Source organism: Trachurus trachurus (assembly GCF_905171665.1).
Source record: "Trachurus trachurus genome assembly, chromosome: 17".
NCBI lineage: Eukaryota > Metazoa > Chordata > Actinopteri > Carangiformes > Carangidae > Trachurus > Trachurus trachurus.
Window position 1 is genome coordinate 22,450,276 of NC_139900.1, and position 25,015 is coordinate 22,475,290.

Sequence of the window (25,015 nt, forward strand, 5' to 3'; positions counted from 1 at the left end):
CCTGAGTCCAAAAGTAAGAGAGTTTTTTTTTTTTTTTTTAGAGAGAGAGAGAGAGAAATAAAAGAAGCGCTCGTCTGGAGACGCAGACCGTATAGCTGCGTAAAGGCGTGACGCATGGACTTGTAACGTTAAAGAAACATATTTGACCGATAGAGCCGCGTTATTTTTTTTTTCTCTTCAGTTCAACTTCACGTTCAGATTCACTGAAGATCAACTGACACGTAAAAAAAAAGAGAGAGAAGAAAACAAGGCGTCAGAAATGAGCCCGTGCGCCCGCGCACAGTCTCCCCTCGCAGGTTTTGATAACGTGTCGACCTTGACTTCACTTTAAAGAGACGCAGAACGTGTTGTGAGAAATCTCCCGCGGTGTTATTTACTCTTTAACTAAACAGGCTGTTTGAAAACAAGACCGAACAGGTTAGTTGAGGTAAGGAGAGCGGAGCCATGCTTGCCTGAAAAACTGGCTTCATTTCATTAATCGATGCTTGGACCCGAGTCAGCGAGCCGACAGCACAATTAACAAATTGAGGACATGCACGTCTCACTTTGGGTGTCCCCCTCTGTCTCTCATGCCGCGTTGGACTGTTTGTGTCACCCAAAACAAGCCACCTAATTAGATTTTATATAGGGCTTTACAGTGCATGCACCAGTCAGCTGTAAAGTTTATGACCTGGACAGCTCTGCAGTCTGCACAATGTCCAACTTAACATGTCATTTGGTCTTCCATTCTGTCTTAAAATACACATTTTTATCCAACTAACAATTTGTTTTGGAAAATGTAACCCCTCTCCACATGCCTTTCACTTTTGTTTATCTCCAACATTTTCCTTTGATTAAAAAAGGTATTTTGAAAGGGGACAGGGGACTGATGCAGAGAGTTGGCAGCTGCGTTTAAAAAACACTTGACTTAAAAAGGTGCAAAAAATGTTCTCAATAAGTGAGATCCACAAACCAGTGATGATATTTCAACTTTCAACTTGAAGAAAAACTTTAGGATGCAATGTTTTTTTTGGCGCACAGCTCAACAGTCTGTAGTACTCACTGCCCACCCTCTCTGCTCTTCTTCAGGGTGCTGAGACTCTGCAAGGAGCCGTGACAGGACACCGGTCAGAGGAAAAGGATTTTAGCCGCGTAAAAAAAAATAAAAAAGGAGAGCGAGAAGGAGGCGCCTCCCGCGTTCAAGTTGTGCCGCTTTTAGATGGATTCTTCATGTTTGCTCCAGCCTCAGGGGAGTCAGCCTGCTATCAACATTTGCGAGTCACCGTGACAGTAAGGTGTAAATCATGACACATCCCAGCGCATGGATTGCCAAAGACATGAGTTGCACACAGCGCGGAAGAAGAAGAAGGAGAAGGAGAAGAAGCGGCGGCTCTGCTGTCTTCTCCGGTGCGCACTGGGAGCAGAAGATTGCGCACAGGACAACTGGTAAGGCGCCGCTCAGGTTTCAGCTCTTGTCCACACGGTCTTTTTGAAAAGAATCTCGTGCAATATAGAGGGACATTGTTGGACATTTTTGTGCGCACTGCTGCTGTGAGAGCAGACCTGCGCTCTTGTCTTCGTGTTTGCTGTGACAACACTGTTTGATGTTTGATTTCTTTTCACATCAGTGGCTTTTCTTTTTCTTTTTTTTGCTCCAAACCTCCAAACCTCCCTCCCCGCACCTGCCAGCTCCTCTGACTCTCAGGGTCACTATGGCCTGGATTTTTAGTGTTGGATTTAATTTGGAGTGTGTATTGGCCGTGTTTGATGGAGGTGTTTGTTATCTGTGTTTTATGAAGGGATGTGATAAAACCAAAAAGTTTTAGGTTTATGGTCTGAGGAGTTTACAGGTTTGAGAAGGTGACTCTGAGCTGTGGAGAAATACTGTGTGTGTGTGTGTGTGTGTGTGTGTGTGTGTGTGTGTGTGTGTGTGTGTGTGTGTTCTTCATACTGAGAGGGAAACAGTGGCAGTCAGGAAGTCTTCCAGTGTGACCCTCTTCTGTGGTGGGCTGCAAATCTAAATATCAAAGTACTTGTCTCTAGCTCTCTCTCTCTCTTTCTATCACTCACACACACAGACACACAGACACACACACACACACACACACACACACACACACACACACACACACACACACACACACACACACACACACACACACACACACACACACACACACACACACACACACACACACACACACACACACAGAGCTGTATCCATTTCCATCCTCTCCTGTGACTCTGTGGGGATCAAGGGCAGATGAAGTCTTTTAAGCTTCAGGTGTTTTGACGTGCTGGAAGTCAAGCTTGTTTCTTTTCAGCCTCAGATGAAACTGTGTTGATCGCCTTGGCCTCACGAGCTGGTGGCGGGGATGCTGTTTCATTACCTTTTTCTTTTTTCTTTTAAAAAAAGTCTCTCCCTCGTCACACTCTTTTGTCTTTTCATCCCAAACGATGTGATTTTTCTGGTTTTGTCCGTTCAGAGATGTAGAAGTTATCACATGATGCATCACTGACTCACACATTCGCACATGAACCCTCATACTTGCTCCCTGACTCAGTGACCCACTGACTCACACATTCATGTACATACAATGTCACTCATGCACGCAGTGTAGGCTCAGTCAGAGGACAGCCGGCCTCAGATGTTCAGAGTTGGATCTTGCTTTGGTGTTATATGTTTATTTCGTCTCGTCTCCTCGCTGCTTTTCAAAGCTGTTGCACTTGATGAATCTGTGTGTGTGTGTGTGTGTGTGTGTGTGTGTGGTGTGTCCGAGAGCTTTGGCATCACCTGAGACATGTCACACATCCCCAGCAGGCGTCTCCCACTACATGCCTGTAAAATGTGTGAAAACATGTCGTGAAACAACCTTGTTTTTCTTTGCTCGTGTCTTTGAAAATCTCAGGTTTGTTCTCAGGCCGAACATGAGAGTATGGCCTCTGCTTCAGGCATCTCACACTCCCCCGTCATGCTGCCACGGCTTTCACTTCCTCCAGTCAAAGGTCACAAGGTCAGCGGCTCCACCGAGGGTCAGGTACTGTGGGCTAGCGTGTTCTCTTTACCAGCAGCCTCCCGATGTGTGGTCTGGTTTGTTTTAACTGGCATGTGGCTTTACGAGAGCTAGCGTGCCGTTTGTTGGTGTTATGGGTTTAACTCTTTCTTGCTCTGATGCTCTTCTTTGTTGCTCCTCAAGCTTACAGAAAGCCAGTTAAATACTCACAGTCCAAAGGACAAAATAAATCATTGTCATTACTCATTCATATAGAAACATCCTCATGAATATATTTGGAGCCATAGCAGCAAACAGGCTCTAACGGTTTGTTTTCTCTCCCAGCGGCCTTTATGACTCACTAAGCACAGCCTGATATTTTAAATATTACTTCTATGTATCTCATTTAGGGCGACTACTCTGAGACGACTGAGACATGTTGGGGATAAACCCACTCACTGTCAGAGAGTGTAATTCTCCGTGATACTGTTTATCTTTCGATTTGCCAAGAGAAAGACAGTCTAGTACACCTGCCAATCAAAGGGAAAAAAGCATAACAAACTCAATAAAGACCATGAAACGAACAAGAAATAAAAAAGAATCACAATAACGGTTGAAATCCCTGATATTCAGGATTATGGTTCTTGGTTGCGAGTTAAGACTTTGTTACATTATTGAAATGGCCCGAGGGTTGTAGTAGCTATGTCACTCATAGTAATATTTCTTTGAATGGAAGCTTAATATACAAAAAGAAAACTAAAAAGAAATGATGTACGAAAAAATTCGATCACATTTGATGACCAAGTTTAGCTAATAATCTATAGCTGGCCAGTGGCCACCAGCCTGATGTACAGTAGCTGCTCTCTAACATTCACTCCCCACATCTCCAATGTTTAATGTTTCCCTTTAAACCTTACAACCCAATGAAACGTTCAGATAGGTGTTCACTCACATCATACTACATCCTTAAACATCTTAATAAGCATGTCTCTAGATGAGCTTCAGCTGCTATAGTTTGATAATTACGCTGTTGCAAGTCACATTTTATTCCTATAGCATGTCTGACTACCTACTCCGTATCTCCATACTTACTTACTTACTTATCCCCATTACGCCAGATGGCGCATAGGGCAGCAACAAAGTCCCTCCACTTCTGTCTGTCTTTGGCCATCTTCTCGATGGTTCCCCAGCTCTGGTGGTGCTGTTGTAGTTCCTTCTCTATAGTCCTACGCCATGTCATTTTTGGCCTCCCTTTCTTTCTTTTGCCTTCTGGGGTCCAATGTAGAGCGACTCTTGGGATAGCGTTGGTGTCCATCCTGAGGACATGGCCAATCCAGGACCATCTTCGCCTAGTGATTATATGTTATCTTGTTGGGTAATGTTGAGAAGTTTATTGTTTGCGATGGTCTTGGGCCAGAATATATGTAGGATTTTGCGCAGGCATGATGTGTGAAAAGTGGATAGTTTGTGTATGTCACTTTCTGTGGTCTTCCAGCATTCCGCACCGTACAGTAGTGTCGACAGTACGCAGCTTTGGTATATCCTTAGTTTTGTTTTTGTTTTGTATTGGCTTGTCCGTATCTCCATATGTGTGAGAAAATAACTATTTCATACATGTTTTGTAACTGTATTTTTTTTTTTAAAGAGAGAAAAATAACCAGTTTAATTACATTATGTGTAAGAAACATCATGAACAAAGACGTTCACATGTTGTTATTGATTCTATGATGTCACTCTTTAAAAATACGAGCTCCCACAAAATGCACATGTACAGTATAATTTGTTGCCTCAACCTGAGTCTGGACTTTTTCATCCAGTGTGTTATGTGCACTCTGGCATTTTAAGAGTAATGTCTTTTCGACTAATTAGAATAAATTATGACATATCGTGCAAAGTAACACACTATGCAGTCCACATTTGTCAAGTGGCGTCTGCTGACTATAATCCAAAAATAATTACTTTATTTCATGATTTGGCAATGCCTTTTATTGAACTTAATTTAACATTTTATAGATTGAAAAGTGAAAACAAAACCTGTCTTGTTGTGAGTGTTGTAATATAACTTTGTTTATTTTTATTTATCCACTAGAGGACGATAAAAAACTGAACACAATACAGATCATTAAAAGGACTGACTACTCAGTGGATACACAGCAATGGAGCATCATCAAACACAGCGAAAGGCTTCAACTCTACAGCTTCAACCTTTTGGCTCCTTCCAATCGTAACATTGATGCAGTCAAAAATATTCCACCTTTAAACTGGGGCACAATCTTTTCACATTAGTGCAAATCTGTCATTAAAAGATGGATGTGTGCTCTGCGCAGGGAGCCTTGTCTTCGGCCGTGTCTCAGCCTCAGTGTGTAACGTTACTCTGGTTGTTTTGTCCCAGCGCTAATGGAGAGAGTGCACTGAGAGAGATTGATTATGCAACCTGAAGTGCCGCAGGGCAACTTCAATCTGGAAGTGCTTAAAGTACGCAGCGAACCACAGTGATTCCTTCAGGGCAAATTGAAGGAGGCATGATCTGACAAAAAGGAATTTCAATTTGTTAGATGTATTCCTTCAGACAAATGCTTCCCATGCAACTTCTGTTTTCTGGGTCCTTGCTTTTATGGCAGTGGACAATCTTGTGTAAGTACGCTAGGGGAATTATTTCTTTCTCTGATCTTGAATTGTTTTGTTGTTGTTGAGCACTTTGGCTTCTTCAAGTTCAAACAGCTTAAATTATTTAGAACAAAGCAGCAGTTAATACTTTCGGAGCCGCTGATGAAACATAAAGCTAACTCCTGTCCTTATCGTAAAATCTCCCTCCTTAAAACAACTTTTTCTCAAAATGCAGAAGAATGTTAACTAGCCCAGCACAGTGTTTGTGTCTGTGAGAGTGTTTTTTGATACAATAAGCTGTATTCTTCTGAAATTAGCAGGTCAGATTCATTAATCATAGCATCTGAGGGCTGCTTTGAACTATCAGGCCAGGTCATTAAACCCAGCCTGTCTGGGGCGCGAGCGGGCGACACGGAAACACTTTGGAGAGCGCTGGTTCGCCCAGACACAAGACACACTATTAATGGCCAGAGAGAGAGAGAGAGAGAGTGTGTTTGTGTGTGTGTGTGTGTGTGTCACCGATGGCCACTTCTCAGAGTGTTACTCTCAGGCTCAGTGTGGGCTTAATTTGGAGAAATAACAACATGAGATGGGAGCATGAAAAGGTCATGAGGGTGGGAGGGGGAGTGGCGGGAAAGGGGATTTCAGAGAGTGTGTGTGGCTTTTTATGAAAGGTGAGCGGTTCTGTGTTCGTGTGTGTGTGTGTGTGTGTGTGTGTGTGTGTGTGTGTGTGTGTGTGTGTGTGTGTGTGTGTGTGTGTGTGTGTGTGTGTGTGTGTGTGTGTGTGTGTGTGTGTGTGTGTGTGTGTGTGTGTGTGAAATTTGTTCTTCGTGCAAACGTCCTTGATGCAGAGTGCTTCACAGAAATGTAAGGAAAGAAAGATGGAGAAACTGAGAGGTGTGTGTGTGTGTGTGTGTGTGTGTGTGTGTGTGTGTGTGTGTGTGTGTGTGTGTGTGTGTGTGTGTGTTTTCTATCTATTCCTCTTCTCCCTTCTTTCCCTCCGTCCTTTTTGCGGCCTTTTAAGCGCTGCCGTCCTCACAACCACCGGAAAGTGAAATCCTACCCCCCGATCATCGCTCCAACGCGGCTCAAATGTGTTCCCATTTAAGGTGAGGCTCACCCAACCGCTCTCTGTGTGGCTTCCTTTTAAAACCAACTTAATCAGGCAGGAATTTGGGTTATTAGGGTCAGGGACACTGGGAAGTTGCCTTAGTGAGAAACAAAAAAGTGAAAGAGAGCGAGAAGGTGAGGACACAGATGTGTCGCATCAGGAGGCTGTCTCTATCTCGGGGCTCATGGGAAAAACAGGCCCAGGGCCGCGGATGATGGTGTCCCATCTAATTTACCTGATCGGGTCACAAGACACGTATAAGTCTGTTGAATTGTGGGGTTTTATGTGGGTAATTAGTGCTAACTGCACATAAGCTAAACTTTGCAGTGACCCTGCACGCTTAATCTTGTAGAGGCCGTTACATCGTGGAAGTTACAGCTGATGTGGAAAATCCTACAGGAGGTTTATTACACCGCCTCACTGTACAAGAAAAAAAAAACCTCTGACTGATACAAAGAGATCCAATGAGGCAACAAACACAAGCAGCCAGACAGTATTACAGTTTGCATTCCCTGATGTTTTTGGCAACTTGTGAGCAAGAGAACAAGCTGTAACCAATGACACAGATGTTGTAGCAAACATGTCAGAGATATTTCATTTTTCCAGCAACACTAGAGTTCATTCAGTCTAGTATTCAGACCCTTTTTGTTCTGTTTTTTGTCCAACAGCTCCTTAAGGAAATATCCATGTCTTTAGCTGCTAAATGCTACAATATGTTCACCAGAGAGATGCTAACTGTTTCTGCCGTATGGTGCTGGGCAGGTAGTGTACAGAGGGTTCACATTTTTTTTTTAACCGAAAACAGCTGGTGACTGTGTGTGAAAACGAGGCTGCTGAGTGCTGAGAATGAAACAAAACCGTGGAAGTGCAGCCCGCAAAACCAAAACAGTTGAATGAAAGATGCTAAACTGGTCCATGAAGCTGAGGGTGATAATTGGTAATGTGTAATTCTGTTTATCACTACAATCATCATCATCTCTCACAGTGCATACGGTTTACATAAAAAAATCTAGATCAGTGTCGATCCAAATCTCAAACCTTGTTACACTTGAACAATAAAATGATTTCCATTGAAGTTGACAGACAGACAGGTTTTTGTACATACTTATTATCAGCAGCAGCAGCAGCAACATTATTATCAAATTTCAGGTGCAACCAGTTTTGGTTTTACCTCCAAACGAGGCGGATCAAATGGGGATAAGTGTTGGTTTGGTAAAACCTGTGTTAGCACATGTGCTTCTTGCCCTGTGGGACCTATTTTCAGAACAATTGTTTCAGCAATGTCTCTGTTAGCATAACCACAAAAATATTCTTTGACTTTCAAAAATAAGTTGCATAAATCCCAGTTATCCTTTAATTGCTGTTTATTCTGTATTACACCACACACACATTTTTTTTATTGTTCTGCACATATAAATAGACGTTGAGAAATAAATAATCCACTTAGCTGGTTTATTCCATCCCGCGTTTCCTCCCCACTAGTGTCAGTGACTCCAACCACTAGTGGGAAAGTGACTCTTTTTTCTTCTAATGAAATGTCATTGACAGATTGATGGAAACTATGACGCCATGAGACTCAATCAAGGGATCTTGGCAGGAGTTGATCGCGTGCCTAACCAGCAACAATAACAGCTATTATATGTGGCATGTAAGCATTGAAATATGTCATAACAGAAACATGTAAACATGAAAGGAAGAATTTGATTTGCATATCTGAAACTTGTACAATACCAGAAGGTGGGTGGAGCTTCATCTACATATTTCACAGTGTGTGCTCTGAACTCCATTGGATATCCCTGTGATATATAAATTAATTTCTTCTGCTGTATTAGAGGCTCAGATCCTCTCATGGAGTCAGGTGTCTGTGGTGCTTAAAATGATGACAGTAGCTCTTTCTTTCTCTCTGTCCGTGGTAATAATGCTGTCAGGGCTGCAGCTTGAGGTTAATGTGCTGGTCATGGATGACGTTTTTATGTCTCGTAGGAAACGTCCATTTTATCGTGCTTGTTGTGACCCAGTGATCCCAGCGCTCCCGTGACCTGTAGTAACTCTCCGTAGCACCTTTGGCAACTTGAACCTGCACATATGAGGGCGTTAATCCAGAACTGTTCCTCTTCAGACACACTAAAAGTGCTTCATCTGGCCCACTGAAGAGCAATTAGACATGTTTCTCTGTAGTTCTCTTTGGTGTGGAGAGACGGCTTCAGGGTCAGTGAGGTAAATCACTAATCACTCAGGTTTGTCATCAGGAAACCAATAAGTTTTTCCTCTAATAGGGTCTTCTAATGAGGTCCAGGCTGAACTATCTAAGCCTACAGGCAGTGCCTAAAAGAGGCACTGTTCTCCTTGATAGTTAACCCTGCACAAGCTGGTCACCAGCAAAATAATCACAGTGATAATGAAGATGTATCTATGAACCTGTCATTGATAAATTAAATTGTGTCATGTTATACAGTTGATGTCGGCACACAGTCGCCTCGTTAATAACATCTGCATTCATTTGGAGCTGTGTCAGTGGAGTCACTGACCTCCATCTTTTCTTTAGCTGCTAAATGCTCCACTATTAAAGCCAGTCTCTTCACTTTGCTGAGGAGGTTGTGAACACTTGTGTGCATTAGCGTGTTTTCACTGAACACAGCTTCCTGCTGGTCACAACAAGGCTAATAGACTGGAAGCAAGACATTAAGGTGGCACAAAAAACACAAAGAAACACTGAACTAAAAGATGCCAATTGGCCTTAGGAGAGTCTGGTGTTACTAGCAATGTTAATAGATGAAATGAATCAGAGCAGCTTTAAATATAATTGATTAATCATTAAAATAATTTGTAACACATTACTTCTTCTTCATTCAACAACAGGCCTAATTTGTTATAATTAAATCACAATAAACCAATGACAACATTTCCCTTACCCACTCTCCTTCCAAAGATTCAAGCTTATTTAGTTATTCTACACAAACCACCAGCACATTTGAGAAATCTCACCCTGCTCCTGACACATTGTTCTGCCCACCAGAGCTTCTCTCTCCTGCTTCACTCTGTTTCTGGCCTGAAAGAGTCTCAGACACCTACGAGATAGTTTAATAAAACAGCCTGGTGGGAGAAACGTAGAGAGAGGGGAGGTCAGACAGATTCACCCCCTCTCCTCACCAGCCTCCTCCAGGCTCTATAGTGTCCACACCTCTGATAGTGATTACGGCTGCCTCCTTGTGTGTGTGCGTGTGGGCATGTGTGTGTGCCGGAGCTGGAGAGTGTGAGAAGGTGAGGGAGATAGCGACTTTATATACTTTATTGTGGCAGAGAAAGGATTATGAGAACAGAAAGAATGACTGTGTGGTCGCACCAGTGTGTGTGTGTGTTTCAGGGGGGCTTAAGGTAGGGGGCCTCGCAAGCCTATCTGAACCGAGGCATGGGACCTGCTATCTGTTTCTCATTTCAGCGCAGCTCTGTGGTTTTCCAGCAGTGACAGGCCTCAGAGTGGAAACTGGCACTAACGAGCAATTACATCCTGCCTGCCTGCCAGGGATTATGGGATTACAGACTGACTGGGCTTCAGTCTGCGCTCCCTTTCTGCACTCTCATTTTGTCATTCCCTCTCTTCCCCGTGTTCACCTTGTCTCTGCTTTCAGGCTTCTGCCATTCAGTGGTTCAATTATCTTTTTCTCATTTGTCTTTCCCCTGGACAATAACCCATTTCTCTATTTTTAATTCTCCTCACTCTTATCATGTGATTTTCTTTTTTTTTTATTATTATCTCATTCCCTCTATCGCTCCTCCTCTAGCTTTTTCTCCTTTGACTTTGTGGCTGCCTTGCATACTTAAGGCATGCTGTCATTAACTGCTGAAGAGTGAAATTGGTTTAGTCGGGAAAGGGGAGGATAGTTCGTTTAGCGAAGAAGACATTCAATGTGAAACATTAAATGAAGCGTAATGAAAATGAGAAATGGGGAGAGGAGAGGAGAGAAGGATAAAGGATGAAGGTGCAGTAAAACATGACTCCCTGTCATCATATTAGTATCTTAAAAAGTTAAATGAGGTCTGTTTTTATCGCTCCAAATCCGAAGTTTGCCCTGCAAGGCTTTTCCTCAGAATCAACCTTGGATTCAACCCGTCTGAATTTGAAGGCTTGGCTTTACAACTGACAAATTGCCATGGCATTAAACTTTGTCAACAGAGCACTACAAGCCAGATTTAAGTAATGTCACACAACCAGTTTCAGTTTCCACACTGTTCTGGATGCATATATGCAGAGCTGTGGGGCACATGCATGTACAGCAGATATCAGCATGCTTTCGTTTTGTTGGACCTCCACTGATTTCTCAGTGTCTGGTAGTGATCAGACGGCTCTCCTGGTGTTCTGCCTCTCTCTCCTGCATCTCCTCTTACACTGCAGGTGTCTTTTATTGAGCCAGCGGTGATTTACTGTACTCTTGTTTTTCTCTTCGCTCCTGCAATCAGGTACCGTGTTAGTGACAGGTTAAAGCTGCAGGTCAGAACATTTCACGTACGTGCACGCGCTTCCAGCGGAGAGCAGCGTGCGTCTCTAATAGGAGTCATTATCACAGAGGTTGGGCTTTTAGAGGGAGGCGAAAACACAGGAGAGCTCATAGCTTTCACTTTTTTTCACAACTTGAGAGGTTTGTGGAGGCTCTGAGGACAAAGCTCAAGTCTGAGGGAGTAATAGTATACAGTAGGCACATAGATCACTAATCAGAAACACATTTTGCTTCCTTGCTCTGCCTCCTTTATGTGTCTCTGTTGGAAATGACAATAATAATAATCTTAATAACATATTTGAAAGTAATAAAGAACATTATATGTGAGAAAAACAGTTTGACAGTGAAGTTTGTAGACTCTGTGCCAAATGCTTGACATATGTTTAAGTTGTACAACTTGAATTTTGTGCCTTTGGGGCATAATTGTTACAGACTTATACAGAATTTAGACTGAGTCAATCTAAAGAGCTGAGAGAAAACAGGGTTTAAGATGTGCTGCTTCTTTTTCAACTCTAATGTTCCTTTTTTTTTTTTTTACCAAGACTTCTCTGCTAAGCTATAAAACTAGTTTATCTGATACTTTTTTATCCTTTGTGGTGAAATGCCTTATCCATGTGGCTTGAAAATCAATTTAAGTTCAATCAATAATCAAGATATCGGAGCATCGGATTTCATTCCAAAATGACAGGAAGCTGACTAAAGCAGTTTTAGCTTGAAAATGTTAATTTCTTCTTACGTCCTGAACGACTATAAAGCTCTTAGCTAAGGCTAACTTACCATTTTAAAACCTTTTTTTCTAACTCAGTTAAGATGCCGTTTCCCCTCCAAACAATTCACTCATTTCTATGCTGTAATAATTTTCATGTTGTAAGAAGCCAAAACACGTGACTCATGTGTTAACTCAGGTCTTAGTTTGTTGTAGGCTACTTGAGCTTTAGGGCCCTGCAGTCTGAACAATAATATCACATGATAGGATTAAGGTTTGAATGCTGACAATATCATATATAAAAACTCCCTGCTGTAGGATATACGCCTGCTCAGTGCACATTTTGTTGAGTGAGCTGACTTCCTTCAGTGCTGGGAGCTTCTTTTACCTCATAAATATCCCCAAAAAGAAATCCTTGTCCATCCCCTCCAAGCACTTAAACATTATTTGGAAAAGCAATTCTCAACAGCAGAATAAACTCTGGGAATAGAAGCTCACTCCGGCTTTATGGCTTTTACCTGCTTCAGGAAGGGCTTACCCACTTAACTAACTGTGAACAACAACTGGAGCGCAGAGGAGCAACAATGTAAATGGAAGGTGACAAGAACTCTGCTCTCCCCGCTGCAGACACACAGACTGACAACCTGAACGCTTTAATCAACCAAACAAGGAAGAAACACATGCTCACCTTTCTAAACACACACAGAACGGCCCACATGCAAGCGCTGGATGTGAAACTGTACATACACACATCATCAGCAGGCCTGTGTCAGTCTGGAGCTCTTCAGGACCGGTGGTGTCCCGCTCCTTTTAATCCTCTCTCCACCCCTCCTTGACTCACCCACCCACCTCATCCCCTGAAAAGGCTGGAGGCGTCAGGCTGTAAACAGCTCCAGCGTGCTGGGGTGAAATGAACCAGCAGATAGGCCCATGTAGACTCCCTGCTTTGCTGATCTAAAAGAGGCTAAACACTCCCAGCTGTTGCATTAGCAATTTCGAATGGCACCTCTCCTGAGACCAGGCACGGATCCGTGGCCCTCCGTCCCTCCTCACACCGCCGTGAGGTTTTAAATCAGCTCTCAGACAAGGAGTCAGCGCAGTTTGGTTTTAGGTTGCAGCAGTGGCCTTTCTGTCTGTCTGTGTCTCTGTCTGAATTATGCTCAGTTTGTCTCTGCTAGTCCTCTCCTTCGCTCTCCCCCTCTTTCAGTGTCTGTAACTTCACTTTCCCTGGCTTCAGCTGGAACATGCAGGATTGCATAAATGCATCAACAGGTCTTATCGTGACCTGTGATCCTGAACGTCTTGTCAGTCTTCCATCTCAGCGCGCAGACAGAACTGCTGGGATTGTTTTGGACTTTTAAATAAACATGGTACACTACATATCGGTGAGATCTACCGACACATGAACAGAGTACGCTCGAATACGCTGTTATGGGCATATGATGTTGCTGTAGTTCAGTACCAAGGTTATACAAAGCCTCTTGGAGATGACAGATCTGGCTTCAAAGGTGGAGTAATCTGTAGGCAGAAGGCCTTTTCACCTGACTAACTTTGCTTTTTTTTTTTAAAGTAGAAGTTACAAAGTTTTTTTCAAAGAGAAAGGAAAGTGAAAGAGGTAATAAAAAGTGGCAAAGAGGACAGAGCAAACAAACCACAAAGTTGTGACACTCTATCAGAGGCAAGATGAAAAGTGGGATTTAAGCACTAATTTGTGGTCCGTTAGACTTGCTCCAAAGCAACAGCACAATTACTCCTAGTTTTCAACTTTCACGTTTGAGCGGCTTGAAATCTCCAGAGCCTCATAGTTGCCAAAGGCCCCCACAACTCTTTATGTACAATGAACCAACAGCAGTTTTCATTCTTATTCAAGTCAGTTATCAAGTAAAATGGACATTTGCTCGGTACGGCCTTTAAAGCATAAGGATTGATAGACAAGAGGCCCGGTTCAACATCTGCAAATACATGACAACCAGGCAAACTCCATCTACTCAGGAAGATCCGAATATGTGATCAAAAGCTCCAAAGCAGAAACTAATGGACTTTGATGTTGTTTTTTCAACTGCTGTAAATGATTGAGTTTGTTTCTCTCTACCATAGACGTATTTGATGTTTTGGATTTACTAGGACAAATCAAACAATTGGAAGGTGTTCCTTTGTACCTTTGTTTGAAATTGTGTTGGACATCTCTGAATGTTTTCTGTCCACCCCACAAATTCTTAAACGCTCTACTTCTTCAGACCTGTAAAAAGTTCTCAAGTCAAACAAAGGGTGAAAAAAGACACTGGTTACAACCAAAGACAAGGGTTTAGAAGTAAACACCATCACTAGACAAAATGCTTGGGAACTCCAGGATGAAATGATTCAGAACAGATTTTTCTTATTGTGGACATGGCCATGAGTATCGTAAAAATGATCGGTTGCTGTAATCATTTACCTCAATGCTACTGTAATGGAATTGGGGAGAAAACCCAGTCATCTTTTGTACAAAGAGGAATCTGTTTAGTAAAGACGCTGATTGAATTACAGCTCTGTGGTCTGTTGGTTGGTCTGTTCACCACATTGGTCCAGACTGAAATATCTCAAGTAGTGGATTGATTCCCATGAAATGTTGTACAGGTATTAAAGCAGTACAAAAGAACTTTCAGTTTTGGTTGAGTTTTGCGGCGCCTGTGGACCAAAGCGGTAGTGTTTTGCCTGAAGGAAGACTCCATTTCCCATGAACACTAGCGTGAAGCCCTGTAAATATCCTGCATTAAAATTAACAGAAGACATCAAAACTAAGTTTCTGTTTCCAGTGGATCATTTCAAAGTGAAAACACAAACATAATCCATTGCTAAAGTGCTGTTTTGCCTGTTCCCTCCTTGTTGTGACTCGCAAAAGTGAAAGTGAAACTTAAGTGAGAGCCGGGTTCCTACCATGCTCCTCAAAGCTGCTTAGTGCCAGAGAAAGAGATACAGACCCCCTCAGGCCATGACAGAGGTGTCATTCAACTTGTTGTAAGTCGATGTATCATCACAAAAGTTATGAAAATATTTTATGAAGGTTGAAAAGTTCCTTAGTGTTGGTTTAATGCGCCCAGAGGATGTGTCCTACAGTGGCTTTTCCAAAAGCAGTGCAGAACTAAAGCAGTTCCTACCCTTGAGTACGTGATGCTCTGACCTCCGCTGACTTTCACATTTACATTGGCCACAATGGAACCTGATGACCTAATGTTACGAGCGCTAGCACAATCCTCCACCCTGCACGTACTATATATAAACATCTGCGTCCGTGACACTTCTTATCACCCATCCTGCATCTCCGTGGTTTTTGTCTGGGACCTCCGCGAAGTGCTCTCGCTATGCCTGGTTCCCCGTGCTTGTGCCTCTGCCACAGGAATAACCCTGAAGAATGCCTTTGACAAGTATATCTCAGATGCTGCCTTTTGTTGCTGGACTGGAGCTGTTTGCAAGGATGTATGAACCGACAAGCCAACACTAGCCACACTGGCTGGCAGCAAACACTGGTCTTTTACTGAAGCAGCAACAAACATGCTGTCCTCGTGCATTGAGGACGTGATTTATGTGACACGTCGGCTTTCTCAGGGGCCCGTGGGACTGTTTTCTTTTACAGTATATGGACAATTGTGAATGTATAGACATCATATTGCCCGCATGTTGTGCCCTTAGTTTATGTTACCCTTTTCAAAGGGGGTTCTGGGAGGAGAAAAGCTGACAGAGTGAAGGCTTGTTCTTGGTCTTACATTCCTCTCTCCCTCTCTTTCTCTTTCTTTCCAGGTGGGACCAGATGGAGGGTTCGGAGGAAGGATAGACAGGAGATTACCTCTGTAATGTCAGCGAGGGCCAAGGTTTGTCAGACACAAACGTCACTGCCAAGAAATCACAGCCTTTCTGTGCTTTTTCCTGCTCTTATATTCTGTCACTTCTACTCTCTGCTCTCTCTCTCTCTCTCTCTCTGCTTATTTGCTATCAATCCATCTAAAATCACCATCTCTGCAAACAATCACCGGCCTTATCGTTTTTCATTTCCACTGTACAAGCGGCCACTATAAACCAGGAGATGACTTATGTGTAGGTATAAATTGTTAATGAAATCCATCCCCACAAGGCTCAGGCCTGAGCTTTCCATAAGTCCATCTCAGCACCAAAGCTTTCATTACTAAATTATAAGCCATTGGACAAAGCTTGATCCGGGACGGAAAGACGGCAGAGTTATTTGACTTAGGTCGTGCTGAAGAGTAAGTTAGATCACTTTTGATGAAATAGGCTTAAGACAGATCTTTGGAAGAAGTCTGTGGGGTTTATGAGATCTTCTGGGTATTATCTCATTGTCTTTTGTTGTTTTTATATCTGTAGCACAATTGTAGTAAAGGCATTATGATATTGTAACATAAATATGTGACTAAACAGAGGAAAGATTCCCCTGAAGAAATGTAGGGCTAAGCCGCACTATAATCCTGACTTATCAACAGGTAGTTCAGTGTGTACACCATCATGTCAATATGCCAAATATAAAACTACAGCCAATAAGCTTAACTGAGCATAAAAACTGAGAGCAGGCGGAAACAGTTACTCTGGTTCTCGTTAAAGAAACGCCAAATTATTATTTCATTAAAATAATATGACATTGATTGATACATTTGCATGAACCTTGCTCTACACTGTTTAAGTGTCTTTCAGCTCATTGTTTTGATTTTATGGCCTGGATATTTGCTGTTTTGGTGCAACTTGTTGCTTTTTCAGCATTACACACAAACACAGAAAAAAACAAGGTCTGCTAAATACACTTTACACAACTCGTCCAGCAGCACATAGCAGATCAATCAAAGTTATCAGTGAGCCTGTTTTAGCATGTTTATATCATCTTACCAAAAGTCATTGCCAAGTCAGTTTTCTTCCTGTCAACTCACACGGTCTTTCTCCAGAAGAGCTGAGCTCCACAATCTCACTTTCACATGAAACGGCTTGATGTGTTTTTATCCATTTTCCAATAATCCACCCATTCTTGCCTCATAGCAAGAGGATTCTGGGTTCAATTCCCAGGCCTGGGGCCTTTCTGTGTGGTTTACATGTTCTCCCTCTACCTGTGTGGTCCCTAGTCGTGTCCTCCGGCTTCCTCCCACACTCCACAAAAACATACAGTACATACTAGGTTGATTGGCGACTCTAAAACTGGCCATACTGTAGGCATGAATGTGAGTGTGTGTGCATTTAGTTTCTCTATATGTCAGTCCTTTGATAGACTGGCAACCTAATCTGCCAGAACCCCGCATGGCTAGATCGATGGATGGCTAGATGAAGTTGTGACACTCACAACAAGGTACATCCAGTCAGCAACAAACCAGGCATTAGCCTACAAGCTGTAACTTGCAGACTTTCAGTCCCATGAGATATTGACACAGATAGAAAACCTTGAAGTCAACATAGTACAAATATAAAAAAGATTCCAGTAAATGTGATATAACAGTGACAGGTAGAAGTACAAAAAAAATAGCTATTTCCAGCACATCATTAAGTGGTTAAAGAGTACCGTAGTAACAGAGGCCATTTCTTTTACAATAGGTATTACCAGTTTTGAATTGAAATGAATAGTAGTCCTGGGTGAGTTTGAAATGGAATGACCCTTAAATAAATCCCTCAGATCCTCCTGTGCCAGCTCACACGTGCCGTCTGTGTCCTGTAGGTGCTGCTCTGGGTGCTCCTCTCTTTGCTGCCTCTATCGGAGGGAGCTCACATGAGGTCCGGTGCTGCTGGTGTGAGATCGGACTCGGGCCACGCTGTGGGCCTGCTGGGAGGCCAGGAGGAGCGAGAGCTTCCTGTGACGTTGCCAGAGGTGGTAGAGGACGAGGAGCAGGAAGACGACAGTGACCCCTACTCTACTTGGCATGCTCTATACGGTACTGAAGCAGTAATTTATAGCACGCCCGCTTCATCAGGCAGTATAAGAATGGAAAGAGGGCATGTGTCTGGAGATTGTAGCTCAGTCATCTCTCAATATATTTACATGTAATTCAAAAGGTGACAAGTTAAGTTAAAGGTTGCATTTGAATGATGCTGCTTAAAATGACTCTGAATAAATGCTGATATTCACTCCTACTCTGTGTTCACCACTCCTCTTTCTTCTTCATTTCAGACCCATTTGTAATGGATGAGGTGGATGACCATCCCAGCAGTCGCTGGGCGGGGCGCTCTCCACGCTCCTCTGACCCCACAGAACCTCAACCCAAGGGATCACAGAAGAAAAGGAAGAAGAGGAAGAGGAAAGAAAAGGAGGAAGAAGAAGAGACAGGAAGAAGAGATAAAAAGGGTAAAGGTAAAAACAGGCGGCCGAAGCAGAGCAGCAGGGACTGCCGTGTGGAGAAGAGAGAGATGAGAGTTCGCGACCTTGGCCTGGGGTTTGACTCTGATGAGATTGTCCTCTTTAAGTTTTGCGTGGGCTCCTGCCAGTCTTCAAGAACAAATTACGACCTGGCACTGAAGACGCTGCTGGAAAATGGGTCACTGCCGCGGCGCAAGGTCAGCAGCCACCCCTGCTGCCGGCCCGACCGGTACGAATCGGTTTCCTTCATGGACGCCCAGACCACGTGGAGGACCATCCAGTCGTTATCTGCCGCAAGCTGCATGTGTATGGGCTGAAGAGATAAACGAGGGACAGGGTGATGGGAGCGGGTGTCACCCATCCTGAAGGGAGAGGAGTCGAGGGGCCTGGACGTAGGAAACAGCCAGAGGGGCGCTGCCATACACACAGAGCAGAGGAAGTGATGAAGGCCACTTTATTGGCTTATCTGTGGTGTATTTCCAGTTGAGGAGGAAGAGGTCTGGGTGCAGCTGGACGACTGAGAGTGAAGGTCAAAATCAGAGACTGAGGAGGAGGTCATCAGGGAATCGCAGTCTGGATTTACAGTTGCATCATCAAAGGACGAATTGTTTTCAACTGAATAACTGGCAACGAATGCAGGATACAGTCAGTTATAAGTCACAGAGGAGTCTCTTTGTGAACGTGACTGTTTTAATTTGACATGGGCGAGACCTGAGGGCTGAAGCTCAAAGACGCCGGTGAATGACTGACACTGTTTAAACTCTGGTTCCGACTAAAAAGACTTGTAGGATTTTCACTGTTCGTGGCAGTGAAACCAGTTCAACATCATGTTTATCACACACAGACAAACAGGGACATTGGTATTGCATTGTTTCTATGTTCAGGTGAACTCAGCCAAATGGATGCCATGCATCTTCATGTATTACTGTATAAAAGTAAGATATATTTATTTCTGATAAATTATTTATTTATTATAGCTTCATATGAGAGCTGTTTTTATGAACTATAGATTGTAGATAAATATCTATTTATTGCCCAGAATCAGATTTCACGTCGACAGTTACTTCTGCTCGCATACAGGACGTACATTTTGTTTTTTGTCTTTTTTTTAAAGGTGCTGATTTTCACATTCATTAAACGCCTCATGAACCTGATCTGATCAGCTGATTCAATAGCTCAGATGCAAGTTACGTTTCTGAAATTAGCCGAGTGACTGTATCAGCCAGCGAAATCACCCAGAAGCGCAGATGTTACAATTCATCCCAGGGAGACAAGTTAAAAATACAAATAAACAGACATCAGGAACAAAGTGACCCACAGTGAAATGATGTGGTTGCGCTTCGCTGACAATTTTCCTCAAGAGCATCTTACACACTTGAGAGGTGATCTTTAGTTTTGTGATGCACTCTGGGTAATGACATCAGCTCCTTTCCAACAGCATAAAGGAAACAGGAATTAAGTTTTAACATGTAGAATGTATGTACAGCAAACAAGTGAAACATTTATACTACAAAACCTCAACATGTCTCTTTTTAAATGGTCAAGTAATTGAATTCAGTATGTCACATTATTATTATTATTATTATTATTATTATTATTATTATTATTATTATTATTATTATTATTATTATTATTATTATTATTATTATTATTATAAAGCTTCCTTTATTTTTGTATGGTATTATCCTCTAAGGGAATAAAGTTTTTTTATATATATATATATCTTCTTGCCACTGGTTACTTCACATCTTACACAGATTGAAACTGATTTCAGAGGTGGTTTTCCAGAAGTGACTTTCATAGTGATTTTTTTTCCTGCTAACAGAATCAACATCATTTTTCCCAGTTCAGTTTTACACGGGGCTTTTAGTGTTGTAGCGCCACCTGCTGTTTTAAAATGAACATCAAACGTCGATCCCGTGGTCCCCTGGTGGAGCTGAGGAGAGGCTCTCCTGCCACCTGTCTGTCAGCTGAAGATGGTGAGTGTAAAAAAAAAAAAGTTTCAGTATTGTTTCCAACAACAGAGACTCGTCAGTGTACACTCTTCACTGTGACTTTATTTCTTTGCACAGACCCACAGCTTACAGCCACAACATGTTTTTGGTTTAAAAATGTGATGTATTTGTTTTTGCTATTTACACCTGCAAATATCAAAACATTACATGTAAATGTAAAATATAAAACGAGATAAACGAGATCCAAAAGGTCCATATTCAGTTTTCCCTGCATCATGCAACACTGTCAAATGGCACAGAGCAAATTAGCAGCATAGAGGTTACAAAAAAAGTATGAAATGTAACAACACGTAAAGAGCAATCGTGAATTGTGAATGGCACATACAGTATGGATCTATACAGTGTATCAAACACTCAGTGTCACATATTTGTACCCATGGGGTATGATGATAATATGGATACATTTCCATGTTTGGAAATGTTCACCACAGCTTCATCGAAGTTGGACTCCTCTATAAAAAAAAAAGAAAAAAAAGAGAGAAGTCACACCACCCGTCTACCTGCATCTTTACATGTCCACCAAGTTTACTGCAAACATTCAGGCAAAAGAGGTGAACGGTGAATTACTTTAAGCCAGAGGTTTCCTGGGTTTCACTTCCACTCATTGTGGTTGAGGTGCTGGAAATGTAAAACAAGACGTGTCATAAAGACAACGCCTCAATCAATTGCACCTGTGACCGGCATTAAAATACTTCAAAAATAAAGCCTAAATTAAATTTAGAGACTTCTCTGCAGCAGGTTTCATCATGTAAGAGAAATGTAGAGTTGTATCGCTGGCAACCCTCATATATTTCTCACAGTTAAATTAACAACCAATGGTCTGCAGACGGATCAGCTGCCACACTTATAAACTTCTGTTGACTGATAACAAACGTCCATCAAAGGCATTTGGCTGACTGACAGGAGCTCGGTGTGCTGAACGTGCAGGTGACGACGTCCACTCCTCTGGCCGACCTGGACGCCATGATCTTCTGTGTGGAGTCAGCCGCGTCCTCCTCCTCCTCCTCATCACAGCCGAGGATCGCGGTCGACTCGACGCTGAACGGGTGAAAGTTGACTCGGGCGGTGTCGTACTCCCACGCTTGCCTCAAGGCGAAGTCTGTGAAGGAATCCTTGTTGACTGACACCTGTTGTTCCACGTCGTTCCTGCTGGCTGTGCGTAATGACGCGTAACTGGTGTCATTGCTGTGTAAAGACGGAGGGGAGTGTTGACCTCCTACCCAGCCTATGTTGTCTCTGCGGCCGTCCTTGACCTGTGCCACCACCGTCTTCAACCTCTCACAGCCCTTTAGCAGCAGGTTCTTCCGACACAAGATGTACACCCAGGGGTCTAATATGGGGTTGAAGGAAGCGAAGCGGATCGCCAACAGGTCGCTCCGGTAATTAGGCTTCCCCCCAGCAGAAATATAGGCAGGGTCATAGATCTGGTTGACGAAGATTCGCACCTGTCAGGTAGAAAACACGTTGAGGGACAATGTAATATACGTTTTTAATAATAAAATACAGCAGATATGAATACAGTTCAAACACAGTTGGAGTATAGAGCAGTTTGTTGAACTCACCACTAAAGGAATGGAGCAGACCAGGAAAACTATGGTCATGAAGATCAGAAGCCAGAACATTTGGATCTCCGCCGCTGAGGTGACGGACGGCAGCCGGGGGAAGAGGCGACGTGAACCTCCGTGCTCGCACAACTCCGTCCTCACTATTCCTGTTCTCTGGTTCATCCCCACCAGCGACCTGCACACCGCCAAGTTACAAAAAACTGTGACTGTGATCAGCACCAGCATCACACCGCCATACAGGAAGGAGTAGCAGGCTCCGAGTGGATCCGCCGCCCTCCAGTCCAAGAAACACCAAGTCCCAGGAAAATGCCTGACGTGCTGCCCGAAGCCAAAACTTGGCATAATGCACAAGACGATGTTGGCAAGATAGGTGGCCATTAGCGCAAAACGCGCCATTGACCGGTCTATGTGCTGGGAGTAGAAATACGCATGGTTGATAGCCAGGTATCGCTCCACGGCCATTGCGCACAGGATGGACATCCCCGCAGACCCGAAGAAGAGCATGGAGAAGGAGAAGAAGTGGCAGAGCAGCGCTCCTCCCGGCCAGCGGCTGGCCACGTATGTGGCGATGACCACCGGACTGGTGAAGCATGTGCCCAGCAGGTCTGTGATGGCCATGCCGCAGACCAGCGTGTAGAAAGTGGTTTCCTTCTGCTCCTTTTTGGAGATGCACAGCACAACTATGGCAATGAGGTTCCCCAGGACTCCTACGGCGAACATCGTGGCTGAAGTGACCAGAGACTTGGACTCCAGCCGGAGCGTGCGGTTGTGGCTGAGAGAGAGAGCAGAGAGCGGCTCAGAAATATTCGCGTCCAGTTCTTCAAACCCAAACGTGTCGTTGATCATTATTAAAAGTACAATAACTTTCTGTGGTGTTAAACGTTGCTTTGGGAATTTAAAGCTCTACTCAGAATAACTCATCATTGATGTTCAAATTACATCCTGTTTCTGACGGAGCATGAGGTGCACCACTCTGAAGTGTCTCTTCTGTTGTGTTTTCAGGTTTGGCTCCCGATGCGCCCACATGAAGGTGTGCGTCTGGCTGTGTTTACACCGCTCCGTGATGCGGGTTTTTAAAGCTGTGTGCTGATGTCAGTGCGGTGACGTGCAGGCTGGGAGCGCGGCTGCCCCGGCTTCCCAGGATCACATTTCTGCAGCCAAAGTGTCATTACCCGACACTTGTCACTGCTCGCCACGAATTAGCCCCTCGGGTAAAATGCCAGCTCACAGTTAACCCAAGAGCCAACATCTGGTATCATTAGCTCAATAACTCAAAAACGCAGAGGTGTCAAAACATTCCGTAGGCTACTTGTAGAAGTACAGATACTTGTGTAAAATAAAAATAAAAATACTCTAGAAGTACTACTGATTCAACTCCTTTACTCAGAAAGTACAGGTACAATTAAAGTACAATTAAAATGATTTTTTTTTGCCATCAATCAAACAATGAAAAATGCGTCAGGTGCGCAACCTCGGTCGGCACTCTCACCCCTGATCGTCAGTAACGAACCTGTTTTAAGTAGAGATATGTGTGTTCAAAGGAGTAAAAAGTAAAAAGTCGTCAGAAAAAAGTAAAAGTAAAGTACAGATAACCTACATAAAAAAAATCTTCTTAAGTTTCTACAGTAACGAAGTATTTGTACGTCGTTACTCTGCCAAAAAGTGATTTCATCCAGAGTGGCCCTGCACAGTCAGACGCACACATCAGTGAAAAGTCTTAAAAAATTAAAGCCCTTAAGTTGTAATATCTTTACTCAGTGAATATGATACAATATGAATGTGATCGATTGGTTGAACGCCTTCGATTAGAGTGTTGAATAGGAACCATACATGTTCCAAAATTTAAAAAGACGGAAATTGTGCAGATGTTGTCAATCTCGCATTTCAGCACCGAGGTCAGCGCCGTGAACACAATCAGCACCACGAACAGAGACAGTGGAGTGGTCACACACACACACACACACACACACACACACACACACACACACACACACACACACACACACACACACACACACACACACACACACACACCATTTCTGATCTCTTTGTATGACCTCACAGTATGTGAACAGAGCGCTCACGGTCTGATGAGAGTCCAACACGCTGCAGTAAAAAGGCTTCAATCGATCACGTCGGCAGGAACCTGCTTTGCAGAAGAGGACTCCTGGGGACAAAGTGTCAATGCTACTTATTTATATAGCTATTTATGGCTCTGAGGCTGCTCATCTGTATCTGTAGGCTGGTTTTGACATCCGAGCACGGGATGGAGGGAGAACAGGTGTTTTTCAGTCAGGCTGTTTTGAACATAATTATGAACCTCAAACAGAAGTTTGAATAGCCTATAAAAGCACTTTTCAAAAGTCTCGGTTTCTTAACACAAAGACCTATTTTCACAAAAGTGAAGTCAGACTCAAACAGTCAACAATAAACACACCAGCTCAGAGTAACAGATAAGGAGATGAATGAAAAGCTGATTATCTGACTGACACTGAACTAAGAGGAGAGGGGAGTGGCGATTTGTGGGACTTGAAGCGCGACACTCAATGAAGTGCGAAATGGCTATAGGGCTTATCATCGCTGTCTGTGATTAACAGCTCCTGCTGCTTTTCTCTCTCCTATTTATTTTTTATATGCTCCGTAGCCTATACTTTTGGGGGTCTCTTGACGTCATTTCATCTCATTTTAATTGTCTTCGGGGTTTGTTGAATAAATCGTTTGAAAAATAAATATCTTCACATTAAATTGGATAGTCCCATTATAATTTCATGACCAATCCTTATCAATGATTCAGGAGTTCTTCTAAAACAGCCAGTCTTCATCTAGTCTGCATGGTGCATGTCTTCTTCTAACTGATTGGCTGATGATCTCTGACCGTTCCCGCCCACTGCGCCTGCCGGGCTGCGGAGGAGCTGCAGCTCTGTGGGCGCCGATAGGCTCAAAAAGAAAAAAGAAAAATAAAAGGGGGGGGGGGGGGGGGGACACCACGTTTGCTTCGTGCGCTGTTACAGATGTTGCTCCAGGTGTTTCAATAGCGTGGTTTTGTCCTGCCTTCCTGATATTGCGAAGATGTGATCAACTGAGCTACACACTGGCAAGACGCCACTGTGTAGGCTACTGTAGGCCTATACTGTGGCGAAGAGAGGTTAGGTAAAAAAAAAACAAAAAAAAAAAAACAGCTACACTATAAAAATATAAACTGTAGACCATGTCAAGTATCAAAA

At 43.3% G+C, this 25,015-nt stretch overlaps 2 protein-coding genes across 2 annotated transcripts; one reads left to right on the forward strand and one right to left on the reverse strand.

The window, feature by feature from the left end:
- Nucleotides 1-19,760, forward strand: LOC311000271 (uncharacterized protein). Its single transcript, XM_083990936.1, has 5 exons — nt 1-13; nt 1,069-1,425; nt 15,670-15,740; nt 17,576-17,789; nt 18,026-19,760. Exons 2-5 carry the CDS (start codon nt 1,284-1,286, stop codon nt 18,526-18,528), a joined length of 930 nt encoding a protein of 309 aa, XP_083847062.1. The 5' UTR covers nt 1-13; nt 1,069-1,283; the 3' UTR covers nt 18,529-19,760.
- Nucleotides 19,761-21,104: 1,344 nt separating this feature from the next.
- Nucleotides 21,105-22,640, reverse strand: ptger4c (prostaglandin E receptor 4 (subtype EP4) c; the record flags this gene model as incomplete). Its single annotated transcript, XM_083991006.1, has 2 exons — nt 21,789-22,640; nt 21,105-21,671 (listed from the first exon to the last, which is right to left on the reverse strand). The coding sequence occupies exons 1-2, from the start codon at nt 22,635-22,637 to the stop codon at nt 21,105-21,107; spliced, it is 1,416 nt and encodes a 471-aa protein (XP_083847132.1). The 5' UTR covers nt 22,638-22,640.
- Nucleotides 22,641-25,015: the final 2,375 nt, after the last annotated feature.